The sequence below is a fragment of the Magnolia sinica genome, chromosome 19 (assembly GCF_029962835.1).
Source record: "Magnolia sinica isolate HGM2019 chromosome 19, MsV1, whole genome shotgun sequence".
NCBI classification, from domain to species: domain Eukaryota; kingdom Viridiplantae; phylum Streptophyta; class Magnoliopsida; order Magnoliales; family Magnoliaceae; genus Magnolia; species Magnolia sinica.
The window spans coordinates 49,980,606-49,996,123 of record NC_080591.1 but is presented as its reverse complement, the minus strand read 5'-3'; the positions used below and the strand labels follow the sequence as shown (position 1 = coordinate 49,996,123).

Genomic DNA, 15,518 nt, shown 5'->3' with positions numbered 1-15,518 from the left:
CAGTGGGCCCCACAGTTAGGTCTCACCCACCTTAATGTCATGGATCCCACCACACTACTCAAACAACAAGTGTCCACTGATTCTATTTTTTGCAAAAATAAAAATAAAAATAATTTAGAACTTAAGAGCAGATAAGCATTTTGATTAGCTATCAGTAATTCACTTTTTATGATGATCATGACCATGGGTTTAGCAACAAGTTCTCCGGCAAATGATTGAATTGTGTTTGGAGTTGCAGGTGAATTCAATCGAGAACAATCATTTTAACCAAGAGGGAATGACAAGAAGTGGCCCTCAAATTGCAATTTTGCAAATCCAACTTGAAAATAACACAAGGGCTCATTTGATGTACGTAGTAGAATTTAAACACTGGAATTTAGTAGGTTTTGCAATATGAAAAATTAAGTGGAATTTGTTAATCGAATATATGTGATATATCCAATTCATTTCATGCATTGCACGGTCAATTCCCTTCACTTCACGATCAATTCAATTCATTTTATGATCAATTCCCTTCTCTTCATGGGCAAACATGAAATTGAGTGAGGCAAACTAGAAATTCAGTGGGGCAAACATGAAATTCAGCGGGCAAGCATGAAATTGAGTGGGGCAAACTAGAAATTGAGCGGGGCAAACATGAAATTGAGTGGGGCAATCATGAAATTGAGCGGGGCAAACTAGAAATTGAGTGGGGCAAACATGAAATTGAGCGGGGCAAACTAGAAATTCAGCGAGGCAAACATGAAATTCAATAGGGCAAACATAAAATTGAGCGGGGCAAACTAGAAATTCAGCGGGGCAAATATGAAATTTAGCAGGGTAAACATGAAATTGAGCCGGGCAAACTAGAAATTCAACAGGGCAAACATGAAATTCAGCGGTGCAAACATGAAATTGAGCGGGGTAAACTAGAAATTGAGCAGGGCAAACATGAAATTCAGCGGGGCAAACTAGAAATTTAGTGGGGCAAACATGAGGTCTGTGTTATGGACCAAATGCATTTGATATAGGGGAGTGGCTATGGGAGAGAGTCCACTCATTATAGAATTCTTTCACTTACCTTCATCTTCTCAATCTCTCACGTACAAGGAGAGAAGTCATTCTTCAATACAATTCTATCTTGAGTTGTCTATAGTACTTCATGCCTATAAAACCGTATATACCCAATGTGATTAATTTAAACCAATCATTGCATTACCAGATGAAAACATGCCATACATAGCCAATAATTCCAACATTCTCTAACTTGGGATAATCATGATATTCTTCAATATATAATGTATTATATGGTCATTCATTAACAATCGAGATTCTACTAGATATTTTAATGGATCCTATAAAGTATCCTAAATTTTTTGGTCGACTGGAACTATTGACACTAGACCACGGCAATCATCACCTCATTTATCAAAGTGGGACTAGGCGTGATCACAATGTCAGCATTTCTAACAACATAAATGCTGAAAACATTAGTGTAAAACATGAAAATCTCATGATAGGTGTAACTGACATGCACACTTCTAAGTGGTCCAATCATCTCTATCAAGAGATGCCTTAGCTTCAATCATAGCCATTCATAACTGTTCATTTCACCTTATGCATGTATAATGAGTATATCTTAATAAACAAAAATCGAAACTTGAATCAACAGTTAAATCTTAATTTACTGAAATGCGTATGCCAACTTAATATTTGTACTTGCATTGAACATGAGCCTTGCTAAGTCCGCACACTTGTGCAATAAAGCTCATGTACACACCACACACACACCACACATCAAGCTTGTCAAGTTTGAAGGTTATATATATAGTCCCGTGTAGGTTAGCTTTACATATAATCACTTACCAGTTTACTTACCAGTACTATTGTCTACTTGGATTTCAAACTGAATGTAGGCATCTTTTCCCTCGCTCAATTTCATGTTTACCCCGCTGAATTTCATGTTTGCCCTGCTGAATTTCATGTTTGCCCCGCTTAATTTCATGTTTGCCCCGCTCAATTTCATTCTTGCCCCGCTCATTTTCATGTTTGCCCCACTCAATTCCTAGTTTGCCCTGCCCAATTTCATGTTTGCCCCGCTCAATTTTATGTTTACCCTGTTGATTTTCACGTTTGCCTCGCTCAATTTCATGTTTGCCTCGCTCAATTTCATTCCCGCCCCGCTCAATTTCATATTTGCTTTGCTCAATTCCTAGTTTGCCCCGCTCAATTTCTAGTTTTTTCCGCTCAATTTCATGTTTGCCCTGCTGAATTTCATGTTTCTCCCATTGAATTTCATTCTTGCCTCGCTCAATTCCTAGTTTGCCCCGCTGAATTTCATGTTTCCCCCACTAAATTTCATTCTTGCCCCGCTCAATTCCATGTTTGGCCCGCTCAATTCCTAGTTTGCCCCACTGAATTTCATGTTTGCCCTGCTGAATTTCATATTTCCCCCGCTGAATTTCATTCTTGCCTCGCTCAATTTCATGTTTGTTCCGCTGATTTTCTAATTTGCCCCATTAAATTTCATGTTTGCCCGGCTGAAATTCATGTTTGCCCTGCTGAAATTCATGTTTGCCTCGCTGAATTCTACGTTCCCTCGCTCAATATGTAGTTTGACTCGCTCAATTTATAGGTTGCCTCACTCAATTTGTAGTTTGTCTCACTCAATTCCTATGTTGGCTCGCTCAATTCCTAGGTTGCCTTGCTCAATTCCTAGGTTGCATCGCTGAATTTGTAGATTGTCTCGCTTAATTTGTAGTTTGCCTAGCACGATTCCTAGGTTGCCTCGCTAAATTCCTAGGTTGCCTCGCTGAATTCCTAGGTTCCCTCGCTCAATTCCTAGGTTGTCTCGCTCAATTTGTAGTTTGCCTCGCTGAATTTCTACGTTGCTTCGCTCAATTCCCAGGTTGCCTCACTAAATTTTTAGGTTCCCTCGCTGAATTTTTAGGTTCCCTCGCTTAATTTGTAGTTTGCCTCGCTTAATTCCTACATTACCTTGCTCATTTCCCAGTTTGCCTCGCTAAATTTCTACGTTGCCTCCCTCAATTCGTAGGTTGCCTCGCTCAATTCAAGGTTCCCTCGCTCAATTTCTACATTGTCTTGCTCAAGTCCTAGGTTGCCTCGCTCAATTCTAAAAGGCATTCCAAAATTGAAGTAATAATCACTATTTACTAAGACAGGTTTTCATCATATAGCCAAATCTTTCTAATAGACATAGCTGAGCTGGCAGAAAAAAGGATTTAGAATATTGGCAAGATAACCATACATTCTTGTTTTGATACTAATCCAAATGATAACACATCAGCCATTTTCTCAAATACAAGAGGTTCTCATGAGTTAAATTCTTTTTTGTAGAAAATGAGGCAATAAAAGTCATCTTCAAATGAAAGTTAGTGCCTTAATATCTAGCGAGCCATGAAAATGAAGGTTATTCGGCTATTTTGTAAAGCCAACAACACTATCTCATCTTAAAGAACTATATCTTTTTATTTTATTTATTATTATTTTTACTTTCTTTCCATTAGGCCATGTTTGGAAACCATGGATTCAGTGCTAAACAACAGAAAAAGAAAATAGATTTCCTTTGATGTGACTATTTGTTTTTTTTTTTTTTTTTTTTTTGTTACACCCAGATCCATAGCTCAACTTGTAGACTAAGTAAAGATACCTCGTTTCAACACTTGAGGTATTGGCATCGATCCCTAGCAGGGGTGGCTAACCTGGAGTGTGTGCACTGACATGGGTGTGTACTAACAAGCTAACCCAAAAAAAAATAAAAAATTATTTGTTTTGTTTGGATGGCAAGGTACCTATGGCTACGGTTATAATCCATAGCTATAGGGAGGCCACCACATAGGCGTGGGACAGGACATTCAATCGGGGTCGACCGGGTTAACCCGGTCGACATCGATTCAATGTCACGTCCCACTGTCGGGGTTGGTTGCCAGATCGGCTACAGTACCTATGGCTACGGTTATAATCCGTAGCCATTGAGGGATAAAATCTGTAACCATAGACTGGCTTACTTAAAAAATAGGGGCATTTTCGTCCTCAAATTCGCTGTCCGTACGAGCAGGTCTAAGTTCATATGTTGATCTTCATTTTCAATTTTATCAAGAGATCGATCACTAAGCAACATCCTTTTTTCATTTTGTTTTTATAGGTTGGTAAGTTCCTACAGCTTATATCAACATTCATATGAGGCTTTGTGATAGCATTTGTCCAAGGATGGCTTCTTACCATTGTTATGCTATCAGCTATTCCTCTTCTTGTGATTTCTGGTGCACTTTTTTCTACCATTATAACAAAGATGGCTTCCCATGGGCAAACGGCGTACTCAGAAGCTGGAGTAGTTGTAGAACAAACAATCGAATCAATTAGAACGGTAGGTAATTTTCACAGCATGACAGACAAGTCTCCAAAATTCTTAAACAAAAGCATCTTATAGTGAGTTTGGATTCTCAATTTAACTGAATTGTGATAATCTAATTCAACATAGAAGAGATGACCAAAGTGGAGTTAGCACCATTTTTATCTGTAATGATGAACAAACCTGAACTTTCAGTTCCATGCATTTGAATTGATCTTAATTGCAATTTTAGGGCTAGTCTGTCATAATTAGTGAGGTGGGGTGAGCCCCAACTTCATTTCCACTTTCTTCAATTGAAATATCGCAATTCAATTCAATCGTGCATCCGAAGTTGGCTGAAGTCACTGTCTTTTGTTTTGTGAAAGCATGATCGACATGGTTCCTCAGGTCGCATCATTCACTGGGGAGAAGCAAGCTATAGATAAATACGATGAGTTGCTGAAGATGGCTTATAGTTTTGGCATTCAAGAGGGGTTAGCTTCTGGTTTAGGTGTTGGTTTGGCTCTATTTATTGTATTTTGCAGCGATGGTTTGGCCGTGTGGTTTGGTTCGAAGATGATATTGGAAAAAGGATATACGGGTGGCCACGTGATGAACATAATGTTTTCAGTCTTGACAGGCTCCATGTCAGTTTAGAACTCCACTTTTTTGACTTCTTCTTTTTAAAGAAAAAGGCTCTGTTAAGTCCTTAATCAAATTTTGGTTACTCCAAACAATCATGTTCAGCTGTCCAATTCCAACGTGATCAGACATGTATTCTTCTAGACATTCCTTTTGAATCCCCAGAGTAATGAAACTCATTTAGTAGTTGTTTGGCTGTGACCCAAATATCCATTGGATTTGATATCAATGGTGAACTGGATAAATACCCACATGGCGACATCTTTGGGGCAGGTGCAATTTTCAAAGACCATCCAAGAAGAGTAGCATTTCAGCCACCAAATAAAAAATATGGTTAACTTCAAATCAGACCGTTATCTTTTTTTTGGTAGATAATCGGACTTTGTGACTAAAGCCTACTACATATGCACATTTTATGCATCCATGTATGTGCGTATATATACCTACATGAATGTATGCACGTTGTAATTTATGATTATCTTTCTGGTTGTTGAAATTTTGAGTGAGAAGTTGTTCTAATGGTTTATACTTGGATGATTCAGGTCTCTCGGGTAGACATCTCCATGCATGACTGCGTTTGCAGTAGGACAGGCAGCAGCATTCAAGATGTTCACAACAATTAAGTGGAAGTCAGCAATAGATGCATACAATAACAGCGGGTGGAAACTGGACGATGTGCTAGGAGAGATTGAATTAAGGGATGTTTATTTCAGCTACCCAGCCAGACCTGATGAGTAAATATTCATCGGGTTCTCTCTTTCTATACCCTGTGGCACCACTGCAGCTTTAGTAGGAGAGAGTGGTAGCGGGAAGTTTACTGTGATCAGTCTGATAGAGAGGTTTTACGACCCACAAGCTGGTGAAGTACTGATAGATGGTATAAATCTCAAGGAGTTCCAGCTCAGATGGATAAGAGGGAAAATCGGGCTTGTTAGCCAGAAACCGGTGCTGTTTACTTCTAGCATTAGAGATAGCATTGCCTACAGTAAGGATGATGCAACCATTAAAGAGATCAGAGCTGCAGCTGAGATTGCCAATGCTGCAAAGTTCATAGACAAAATGCCTCAGGTTAATAGTATTTCAGCTCTTCTTGTGATTGAAACCATTTCTTAAAGTCTATGTTTGGATGTAGAATTGAATTGGATCTTTATAATCAAGCTGCGGCAAAGTGAGATTCCCGAACTTGGGTTAGTCGCACTTCAAATAAGAGGTGAAGCCAGTCCCAAATTACAGTTGGGTTCATTTTAAGTTGGACTGGTGAAAATAAAATTGCGATAATATAGCGAAACAGTTAAATTTCTAACTGAAAGAATATTATGAATGTTCATCTCCATTTAACCGTAACTTACCCCGCATTTGGACACAAATGAACCAAATAATGAGAGTTAATTTAAGCCACATTTGGTTGCACCAAACGCCATGAAATATCATGATATTTGGTGCAATGCAATGCACCCTTCATCAAGAGGAAATGGAAAATTTTAATGATATTTTTCATCATTCATCATTCATTTGTCATGCAATTCAATCCAATAGTCATCCAAACACCTCCAGAACTATCGAAGCTACACCAATGTACAAAAAAAAAAGTTTGGTGTACCTCGGTTCATTAAAGTAAGTTGCGGAATAGCCACAACTTTGCATAGAAGTTAACGACAGAATATGTACCTTGGTCATGGTTTCTTATAATCAAGTTGCAGTTGATTTAAGGAGAGAGAATGACTACTTACCTCTTCTGCTATTGAAATACTGTTATATTCAGGGTCTTAACACAATTGTTGGAGAGCATGGAACTCAGCTATCCGAGGGACAGAAGCAGAGAATTGCCATAGCCACAACAATTCTAAAAGACCCTAGAATACTTCTTTTGGACGAAGCCACGAGTGCGCTCGATGCAGAGTCCGAACAAGTCGTGTAGGAGGCACTAGACAGGATCATGATCAACCGAACCACCGTCATTGTCGCCCATCGCCTGAGCACAGTGAGGAATGCTGATATGATTGCTGTGATTCATCAAGGCTCAATAGTTGAGAAAGGTAAGAACCTCACTAAGATCAATTTGATATGGCTCAAAGCATGTCATGTTTTAAGAACTACAAAATGACAAAACATCCAACTCTTTTCTAGTTTGCCCAGCTGAATTTCAAGTTTGCCCCGTTCAAATTCCAGTTTGCCCCGCTTAATTTCATGTTTGCCCCGCTCAATTTCTAGTTTACCCTGCTCAATTTCATATTTGCCCCGCTCAATTTTCAGTTTGTCACGCTGATTTTTTAGTTTCCCCCGCTGAATTTCATGTTTACCCCGCTGAATTCCATGTTTGTCTCACTCAATTTCATGTTTGCCTAGCTCAATTTTCAGTTTGCCCTGCTGATTTCCTAGTTTCCCTTGCTCAAATTCCGGTTTACCCCGCTCAATTTTGAATTTACCCTGCTGAATTTCCAGTTTACCCCGGTGAATTTCAAGTTTGCCCCATTCAATTTCCAGTTTGCCCCGTTGAATTTCTAGTTTGTCCCGCTCAATTTCCAGTTTGCCCTCATATTTGCTCCACTCAATTTTTAGTTTGCCCCGCTGATTTTCTAGTTTCCCCTGCTCAATTTTCAGTTTACCCCACTAAATTTCATGTTTGCCCTGCTCAATTTCATGTTTGCCCCGCTGAATTTCTAGTTTTCCCCGCTGAATATCTAGTTTGCCCCGCTTAATATTCAGTTTGCCCCGCTCAATTTCTAGTTTGCCTCGCTTATTTTTATAATTTGTCTTGCACAATTTCCGGTATTTCCTTGCTCAATTTCTATCTCGATTTCATATGAAGCTAGTTCAAATTCATGAAATGCTACATTGTTTTCAATTATTTCTGATTTTGTATACTATGATTATCTTGTGAATTTTATGTTTGATATGTTTTTCAATTCATATTTGTAGGTGATGAATATTTTGCTGTAATCTTAAACCCAAGCTTTAAGTATACACTGAAATGGTGGTTTGAGAAGGCGACGAATATTTTGTTGTAATCCCAAACTTAAGCTCAATTTTTATGTTGCCTCATGTAAGTTCTAAGTTGCCTCGTTAAATTTCAAGGTTCCCTCGCTCAATTTCTAGGTTGCCTCGCTCGATTCCTAAGTTCCCTCTCTCAATTCTTAGGTTCCCTCGCTGAATTACTAGGAAGGTTTTGATGATAAAATAAATGAAGAAGCTTTAGTGCTAAAGTAGATTACACCACATGGTGGGGCTTGAACACAACTTGCCAAAAACCTCTTTTAGAGGCTGTTCGACTCTAAGTTACTCAAATAGGGAGTTTTGAAACTCAATTGAGCCATATGCAAACTAAATTATCTAAAAGTTATACAACTTGCCTATAACCTAGGGTTATATGAATTCCCTATAATCCAAAGGGATGCAGATTGCCCACAACAACTTAGGATAAGAACTCCTTACTATTGAAAACTAAGTGAGCCTCACGTCAATTCATTTTGACTACTCTCATTATGATATAAGACAAAAAATGAGAAAAATCTTAAAAAATGAATTGACTACTCTTATTATGATATAAGATAAAAATGAGACAAATCTAAAAAATAAGTGGGCAAGACAACTGACTCGATCGACCCCAACTAGCTGACCCGGTTTATTGGGTCCTTGGACCATGGTACCTATGGCTACGTTTATAATCCGTAGCCATAGAGACTACAATAAGTACCCATAATCCGGCTTACTTAAAAAGGAGGGGTAGTTTTATCCTCATATTTGCTGTCCGCACGAGCAGGTCCAAGTTAAGAAGTTAAGTTTGTATTGCTTCATAAAAACTGTTGGATAAAAGGTGGGGTCCACAGTCGTAAATTTCTCCTAGAATACTCATCAAGAATCGCTGTTATCCGGGTAACAGCTTAGTGGGTGTTACCTTAATTGTGGGGCCCACATTGATGATATGTTGAATATCTATTCCTTCCATCCGTTTTTCCAGCCAATTTTATGACTCTATATAAAAAATTAAGCATATCCAAATCTCATGTGTACCACACAACGAGAAACATTGATGATTGTTTGCTCACCATTAAAAACCTCGCAAGGCCCCATCGTAAGCAGACCCTTAATGTTTATTTTCCATCTAACCTGTTGGTAAGGACAATAAGAACTGGATGAAGGGAAAATAAAAGGATTAGATTGATTCAAAACTTTTATAGCCTACAAAAAGGTCTTAATGGTTATTCAATACCTTTTCTAGTGGTGTGGTTCACCAGAAATTTGGATCTGCTCAATGTTTTGGATAACTCCCTTAAATGAGTAGAAAAAACGGATGGTCTGCGTGGATATGAAACAAATTAATGAAGGTGGGCCCCACACGGTAAGGGCAACACCTTAGTGGATTTACATACTCGGGTAACAGCTAATCCGCTGCCAATCGTCCAACCATCCAGATTCATTGGATTTAGATAGTCGGGCGGCTCCACCTTTTAATACACGGATGGTCTTCCTATGCTATCCCTCGACGCCAAAGAAGCTGACCGCGACTGTCGCCACCTTCTTAACCGGCGCCACGCTCTTCGCTATCGGTGCGCACCTGTCGTACGTTAACGTCGCCCCTCAGCAAGCTCGCACCAAAGCCCGCAACGATTTCGTCAAGGAGCATTTCCGGAAGAAGTACGGCAAGTGAATCCGCCGTTCATCTCTCTCACTTCAAGAAAATCAATGGCCCTGGTTCCTTCTTCTGCTCCTGTTCCTTCTTCGGCTCCGATCGGCAGCCCGCTTTTCGCCGAGGTGGATATGGGCTCGGACTCATCCGCTCTAACGGTTCGAGCCACTGTCGTACAGGCGTCGACCGTTTTCTACGATACCCCGGCCACTCTAGGTATTCATTACTTCATCATCTGCTTCTTGAGGAGTTGTTCGATTCTTGCATCTGGACCGTTAAGATAGTGCGGTGTGATGCGGATGGGGCATAGTAATGAAATTTGGATTGAATGGATGGTTCTGATGTCTGATTAATGGGCATTTGCTTGTTGATTTGGAAGGGGCCTAGTACAAGCATTGGATTCTTGGATGAATTGGGCCTCTGATTTTTCTTTAAAAGATTGGGGCCTTTGGCTGTTTTCTGTTTTAGTAATATAAGATGTTCAGTGATTGGAAGGTTAGGATCATCCTTTCTGGGTTGCGTTCTGATGTTGGCCTATCTGAAGTGGTGCTGTTGATTTCGACCGTTTAGTTTGAGAGATCTGAGATCTTGATGGTACGTGTATGATGGGCATGCATGTGTATGATCATCGTAGTCTGCTGGCACATTGTGTTAGACGGACACGGATTTCCTGCAAAAGCCTTTCACAAGAAGTTCCTGTGCTGGGATGCTAGGTGGGGCCCACCGTGATGTTTGTGAGAAATCACCCTGTCCATCTGCTTTGCGAGATCATTTTAGGACATGCGACGAAAAATGAGATGGATCCAAAACCCAAGTGGGCCATACGAGAGGGGAAATTGGGGAAAGAGTTTCCCATTGTTGAAACCTTTCTGGGCTCCACCTTGATGTTTATATGCCATCCAAACAGTTTATAAGGTCATTCTCACTGGGATGAAGTGAAAACATGTAAAAAGTAGTCTCATACAAAACTTTTGTGGCCATAAAAATGTTTCAACGGTGGTCACTGAATCCCCACTGTTTCCTCTCGTGCGGCCCACTTGATTTTTGGATCCACCTCATTTTCGGTCACATGTCCTAAAATGAGCTCGCAAAACGGATGGACGGGGTGGTTTTCTCACAAACACCACGGTGGGCCCCACCATTTTGCAGGAAATCTGCCTCCGTGTTAGACCATGGTGATGGTCCATTGCACCTTTTAAAGTGTGATCCAAACCATCGAAATTGCCATCAAATTGTGTACGGGGAATAGTTCGAATTTGCACTAATTTATTGGATTATCTTAATCCTCTGATTTTAGTAATTGAATTTGGATTGGTGACGACTTTAGTTTTAGTGATCCATTTAATAGAAATTAATTGGATGGTTAGGATCGTTTGATCACTGTTGTTATTGTATTGTGATCCATCCATAAGGGTCCTTGCAATTTGGATGGTGTGGCCATGGATCGATGTGTATGCATACCACATGCACTGTGGATGAGATGCTAGAATTAGTTGAATGCCGCGTTTGGATGCATGCCAAATAACAATGATTAATTCGATAATGTGGAAGACCAAATTGCATTTACCTTTTCTATTCTCACCATTCATTCCATCCAAACCCAAATTGTTTGGACAAGGCTATTATGTTGCTGATGTGATCTGACCATTCATTTTGAGGGTTTTGGCTCCTTATTTAGATGACCCTTTTTTAATAAACAACATATATTTTATTCTATTATCAAATGTCTTAAATTTGTGTATAACTGGGTCTGTTGATGGCATCGACGGACTGCTCGATCCCATTAGGCAGTTGTCGATCCTATAGAGAAAATATCATTTTTTGGCCTTTTCTCATTGGACAATTTTTGGGCCTAAATCGATCTGGTCGAAGGTGGATGGGAGGTCAATGACACTCAATATGATTGAAGCTCCCATTGACTAACTTGCGCATTTTTGCGGAATTGCGGCTTTTGTTTCCTATTTCGGTCTTAATTTGTGATTAGGGCATATAAACGTGCTTAGGGCTTTTGGTGAGCAAAGGGGAGTACAAAGCTAGGGTTTTTTGTGGTGTTCGACGTGTATTCTTGGATTGGTAAGCTCTTCTATCTATTGTAAACATTGATAATCATAGTGGATTTGGTATCGCTTTGTGTCATGATTTTTTCCTGCAAGGGTTTTTCCATGTAAAACATTGTATTCTCTATATGCTTGGTTGTTTGATCTCTTATTGTTTGATTCTAACTAGGGGTTGCTTTCGCACGTCCCCCCAACAAGTGGTATCAGAGCTAATGTTGGTTTTTTTTTTTTTTTTTTTTATAAAAAAAACACGCGCACAAAAATCATGCCTTAGTGGAATTTCACTACTTATGGGTACTCTAACCCTTGACCGGGTGTTGAAACTCCTGAGAGTCTACCACCGGAGCAAGAGTAAGGACTCTTGATTGGGTTTTGTGTTTTTTGAATATGAAAATATGTCTTCTAAGCAAGGTGTTCAGTATCGGTATTGGTGGGTGTAACGGTGCCCACCGTTACCGATACAGATATGCCCCGTATCGGCCGATACAGGGGCGTAATTTGGAACATATTCCGGAATATTTTAAATATTCCAAATATGCATTCATTTATAATTTGGAACATGTTTATGGTAGTGTAACGGTCCACTCTTTGGTGAGAAGCTGTATCGGACAGTTTGAAGAATTTATGAACCAGACAACTTAGATTTGATTGCAAAACTCATATATTTAATTTTCTAAATATCTACTATTAATGATAGATATATTAGAATGAATGTAACATCAAAATATCTTACATGTGTAGGTTTTTGCAATTATTTTTTTATAATTTATTCTATTTCTATATTAAGTTCTTAACATACTTACGGAGGAGTGAGGCCGCTACTCTAGAGTCTAGACTAGAGTCCAGACTTGCATAAATTATAATGTTCATTCTATTTTAAAGTCTTCGTTCTTCAACATGTTAGAGACTTCTCCTCCTATGCGGTTCCTGTGACTGTGATTCCCGTCCTGTCATCCTCAAGTCAAGAATAAATAAAAAAAATTAGTGGTGTCTGATATACTCCCCTACAACTTGATTGGTTGTCAGGGGAGTTATTTTATATACAAGTTTGGCAGTGTCAAGTGTGTGCTTGCAATAGTACTACTGCAAATAGTCAAATACTTACCTTAATATAAATATATACTTACAATTACCATAATAAAATTCACAAGTCACCACCAAAATGAAAATCTGTTTTTTTGTGGTTGCTCGACCTTCACATCATCGTCATCGTCATCGTCATCGTCATTATCAGGCTGAGGCTGTCCAATAGGTGGAGGTGCTGTATATCCATAATATCTAGTGTCAGAAGGAAATACTAGGTCAACGAAACCAGAGGATGACTGATCCTGACTAGGCAACGACTCCAACCTCGAGTAAGAATATCCACCAGTGCCCGTCGAATAGCCATACTGGTGCCCGTACTCAGGCTGTTGAGAATTTTGAGATTGAGAGTGTGTCTGTGATGAGTAACTTGGATTTGGATCTGGATATCTATAATCATATGGATATGGATCGGGAGGACAACTCCGCAATCTGTAGACAACTATATAGTGTGCTGAGCAACACCAGAAGTGCCAGCACTAGGGGTAGGGCGTCATCATCACCATCATCCGACATGGTCACGCTACCATTGCTCGTACTCTTCCGTTGATCTTGATCCGTACTTGGCATAAAAGCTGCCCCTCTTTCTGGGTCCAACACAGCTGCATGACTCTCTTATTGCGCTCTGCGTATTAGTGGGTCATCAATTTCCAATTCTTCACTATTCGCTTCAATTTGCTTTTCCCTTATTTTCAACCAAGTTAGAAGTGGGTCGTTCTCATCATAAATATTGTTCAAGTTTATTGGACAATAGTTTGTGTCATCGGTGCCTGTAATGATCCTATGATGTCGTCGCATTCTTAGCTTCATATTGTAGTGTATGGAGACAAGTCTATCTAACGTCTTAGTCTGCAATCTATTCCTATTCTTTGAATGAATAAGTGCAAAACGACTCCAATTCCTTTCGCAGTCAGAAGATGTTGTCTAGCTCAAAACTTTTATTGTAATTTTTTGGAGAGCCTTCATACTCTCTCCGAAATTCATCCACCATTCGGCCGGTTGCAACCTAGATACTGCATGTTGTGCAAGAGCATCTCCAAAGCTATCCAGGCGATTTCCAAATGTATATAATTCATTCAACGCCTCTATTTGCATATCTAAGTCGGGCTCTAATATCTTTATCACTTCATTATCCGCAACAAATGATTGGGCATATCTGTACCTAGGATTTAGGTAGTAACCTGCTGCATGAAGATTGTGATGGAGTTGTCTTGTCCATCTCTTGTTGATTATCTTCTAATAAGACTCCCAACTTCTACAATCACGTTGAATTGCCAACTTCGCCTTATCCATGACATCGTATAGGAAGCCCATGGTAGATGCTTCGTCGGTTTCAACAAGACGGTGTACCCTCATTAGTGGCTCCATCACCTTTATGATTGACTTGACTCTCTTCCAATATTTGTTGTCCCGTATGGTGTTCACAATTTCAACCGATGTCCCTGATGTCTTCTGCTCATGTTTTGTGTTGAGCCAATCTCGGGAAGGAACATCTCACTTAACTCTCTCTTATGCTGGTGTAAACTCTCTAATGCTATAAAGTTTGTTGCGAATCTAGTTGCCGTAGGCCTCAACAACTCTCGTCTTTTCGTGAATTTTCTCATTATTGCGACTACTTGATTATGGTTGTAAATAAACATCGTCACTTCTCCTGCCCTTTCGACCATTTCCTTAACATTCTTCTTCCCAATATCTTCCAATATAAGATCAATACAATGGGCAGCACATGGTGACCAAAAAAATATGTGGTCTCTTTTTCATCAACTTATGTCCTGCAAGCTTATATGATGCTTTATTATCTGTCACAATCTGCACCACATTCTCATCTCCAATCTCATCCCCAACTTTATCCATTAGTCCAAAAATATAATCAGAATTTTTTGTTGCAGCTGAGGCATCAATTGACTTGTGGTATATAGTTCTCAGGTGGCAGTACACCATGAAGTTGATCATGCTGCGTCTGGTTGGGCCAATCCAACCATCGCATATGATCGTGCATCCTCTGGCCTGCCATACAGGTTTAAAGGTAGCCACGTATGCTTTTACATCCGCATACTTTGCATCTGTCCATTTTCCCCTAATATCCGTAGCCGTAGGAACTTTAATTCCTTCACCTGCTTTTGTTGCTGCATCAATTACCACCTGCCAATATGGAGAATTGGTCACGTTAGGAGGTATATTAGCATGTATAAATAACTTTGCTGCTGCCGTACCTAGCTTCTCAACGGAAGTTCTACTTCACATTTGTTTTATCTTCTTTTGTTTAGTTGATTCTTTCCTAAACAGGATTAGATCAATAGAGGGTCTCCTAGGCTCATTTACTTCTTCATCCAAATGTATAGGGGCATCACGTGAAGATGCCTTTCGTCGGCTTCCAGCCTCCAAACATATGTCGTAATCCACCAAACCTACCCCCCCGCCCCCACCTGCAGAAGCAGTCGCATTCCCAGCTACACTCCCACATATTAACCTACTCGCGCCAAACATGCGGCGACGTTCTTCTTCTTCACGAGCAAGACGTAAGCTCTCTCTTTTAGATATAATTTATTCCCGATCTGAATCTTCGTTAAATCAATAATATTTTCATCACAAACGCACATATATTCAGGACCAAACACCTCATGTCGGGCCGCATCCAAAATCTCATCTTTTTTCTTTTGTCCAGCAACACGTTTACTCTTCGACTCATCCAGACTGGCTTTCATTAAAATCATTATTTCTTTTGGTACTCTAGTACATCCCGCAAATCGACCCTTTCGATGTGCTTAATGTTGTTTGA

At 39.8% G+C, this 15,518-nt stretch overlaps 1 protein-coding gene and 1 pseudogene across 1 annotated transcript in view; both read left to right on the top strand.

The window, feature by feature from the left end:
• The first annotated feature begins 211 nt into the window (after window positions 1-211).
• Window positions 212-7,980, top strand: LOC131234610 (ABC transporter B family member 4-like; annotated as a pseudogene).
• A 1,533-nt stretch (window positions 7,981-9,513) lies between these two features.
• LOC131234726 (bifunctional nitrilase/nitrile hydratase NIT4B-like) overlaps window positions 9,514-15,518 on the top strand; it is a 31,978-nt gene continuing 25,973 nt past the window's right edge. The window contains exon 1 of the mRNA XM_058231664.1: window positions 9,514-9,815. Within this exon, the coding sequence (XP_058087647.1) occupies window positions 9,656-9,815 (160 nt within the window). The 5' untranslated portion in view covers window positions 9,514-9,655. The remainder of the gene's footprint in view (window positions 9,816-15,518) is intronic.